Raw genomic sequence first — 1396 nt, 5'->3', positions numbered from 1 at the left:
TCTTCCTTGCTTGTTGATACCACCCTGGTCTATGAACTGGCTATAAAGGAGGCTACCTTGGGCTGAAAGAAACTTTTTCATTTCTGCAGAGATTACCTGCTCTGAAGCACTCCTGATCCTTGCAGCAATGCTTCTTGAGCAGCTTTTTGCCATTGCAGATAGCAAGTAGGGGTTTTTGTCCAGTGGTGTTGGATCAGCCAAGAAAAACACCTGACCTGTTCCCTTGTTTGTTGTTTTTGTGGTTTGTGTGGGTTTTGTGTTTTTTTTTTTTCTTCAAGCTACCTTCAGCTAAAGCCACCTAGAAGTCAGTCTTCATTGTGTACTGGCATGAAGCTCTTTGAGATCTGCTTTGGGTTTCTTAGATTTTGACAGATTGACAATCACTGTGAATCCATTCAGATATTTCAGTAAGAGTTTTATTAAGGCAGTGTGAAAATGAATGTAAATGCAAATCTGTTACGTGCTAAGTACTCTCATTTCTTTACAGCAGATTGCAAGAATAATGCTTTGGCATCAGGCAGCATTCAGGTAAACGGACACGGAGGACAGCCTTTGAAACCTCCAGTTAAAAGAGGTCCCGGACGGAAACCGAAGGTGGAGACGAATAACAGTAGCTGTGAAGTGGTGCACAAGAAAAGAGGCAGAAAACCAAAAAAGCTACAACTTGTTGAACAGCAGAAGGTTGCAGAGCAGAATACAATCCAGACTGCAAAGGATATACCCGAAGAAGCCTCTGCTTCTACTGCATGCAATTCTCTTTCTGAAAATAATATGAAGGAAGACTTGTTACAAAAAAAAGGCCGTGGGGGTAGAAAGCCAAAAAGAAAGATAAAGACTCATCAGCCAGGCTCAGACCTTTCAGTTCCTGCGAATGTTAAAATGCAAACAAGAAGCAGGAGGAAAAAGGTTGATGCGCCTATGGAGGAGGGGTCTGAAGAGCTCAAAGACTCTGAACCTCACATGAGAACTAGAAACCAGGGTAGGAGGACAGCCTTTTACAATGAAGATGACTCTGAGGAAGAACAACGGCAGCTATTGTTCGAAGACACCTCCTTAACTTTTGGAACATCTAGCAGAGGCAGAGTCCGAAAGTTGACTGAAAAAGCAAAAGCGAATTTAATTGGTTGGTAATTTTTACCAAGGGTTTTACTTCAGAATGCTATGAAGCAGGTACAGTTAAGGAACAGCAGAACAGACTTCTGCTTCCCTGCTGCTATTATGGGTTAGAAGAATATGTTCTGATTTGGGGAGAAAAACTTAGCAAAAAATAAACTGAGAGAACATTCTTTGAAAGAAATATATATTTTAAACTTTTGCTATTTATTGCCCTCCAAATAGGTTATGCATTTCAAAAGTCGTTTTGTTCACAGTTGAGAATAACTGAAGCAATTTCTGA

General features: G+C 40.8%; 1 protein-coding gene across 1 annotated transcript in view; it reads left to right on the top strand.

Moving 5' to 3' along the window:
• LOC104467030 (PH-interacting protein-like) overlaps positions 1-1131 on the top strand; it is a 24807-nt gene extending 23676 nt beyond the window's left edge. The window contains exon 17 of the mRNA XM_010080641.1: positions 488-1131. Within this exon, the coding sequence (XP_010078943.1) occupies positions 488-1131 (644 nt within the window). The remainder of the gene's footprint in view (positions 1-487) is intronic.
• Positions 1132-1396: the final 265 nt, after the last annotated feature.

This window comes from Pterocles gutturalis, unplaced genomic scaffold (assembly GCF_000699245.1).
Source record: "Pterocles gutturalis isolate BGI_N339 unplaced genomic scaffold, ASM69924v1 scaffold27179, whole genome shotgun sequence".
Lineage (NCBI taxonomy): Eukaryota > Metazoa > Chordata > Aves > Pterocliformes > Pteroclidae > Pterocles > Pterocles gutturalis.
This window is presented reverse-complemented; position numbering and strand designations above follow the sequence as displayed.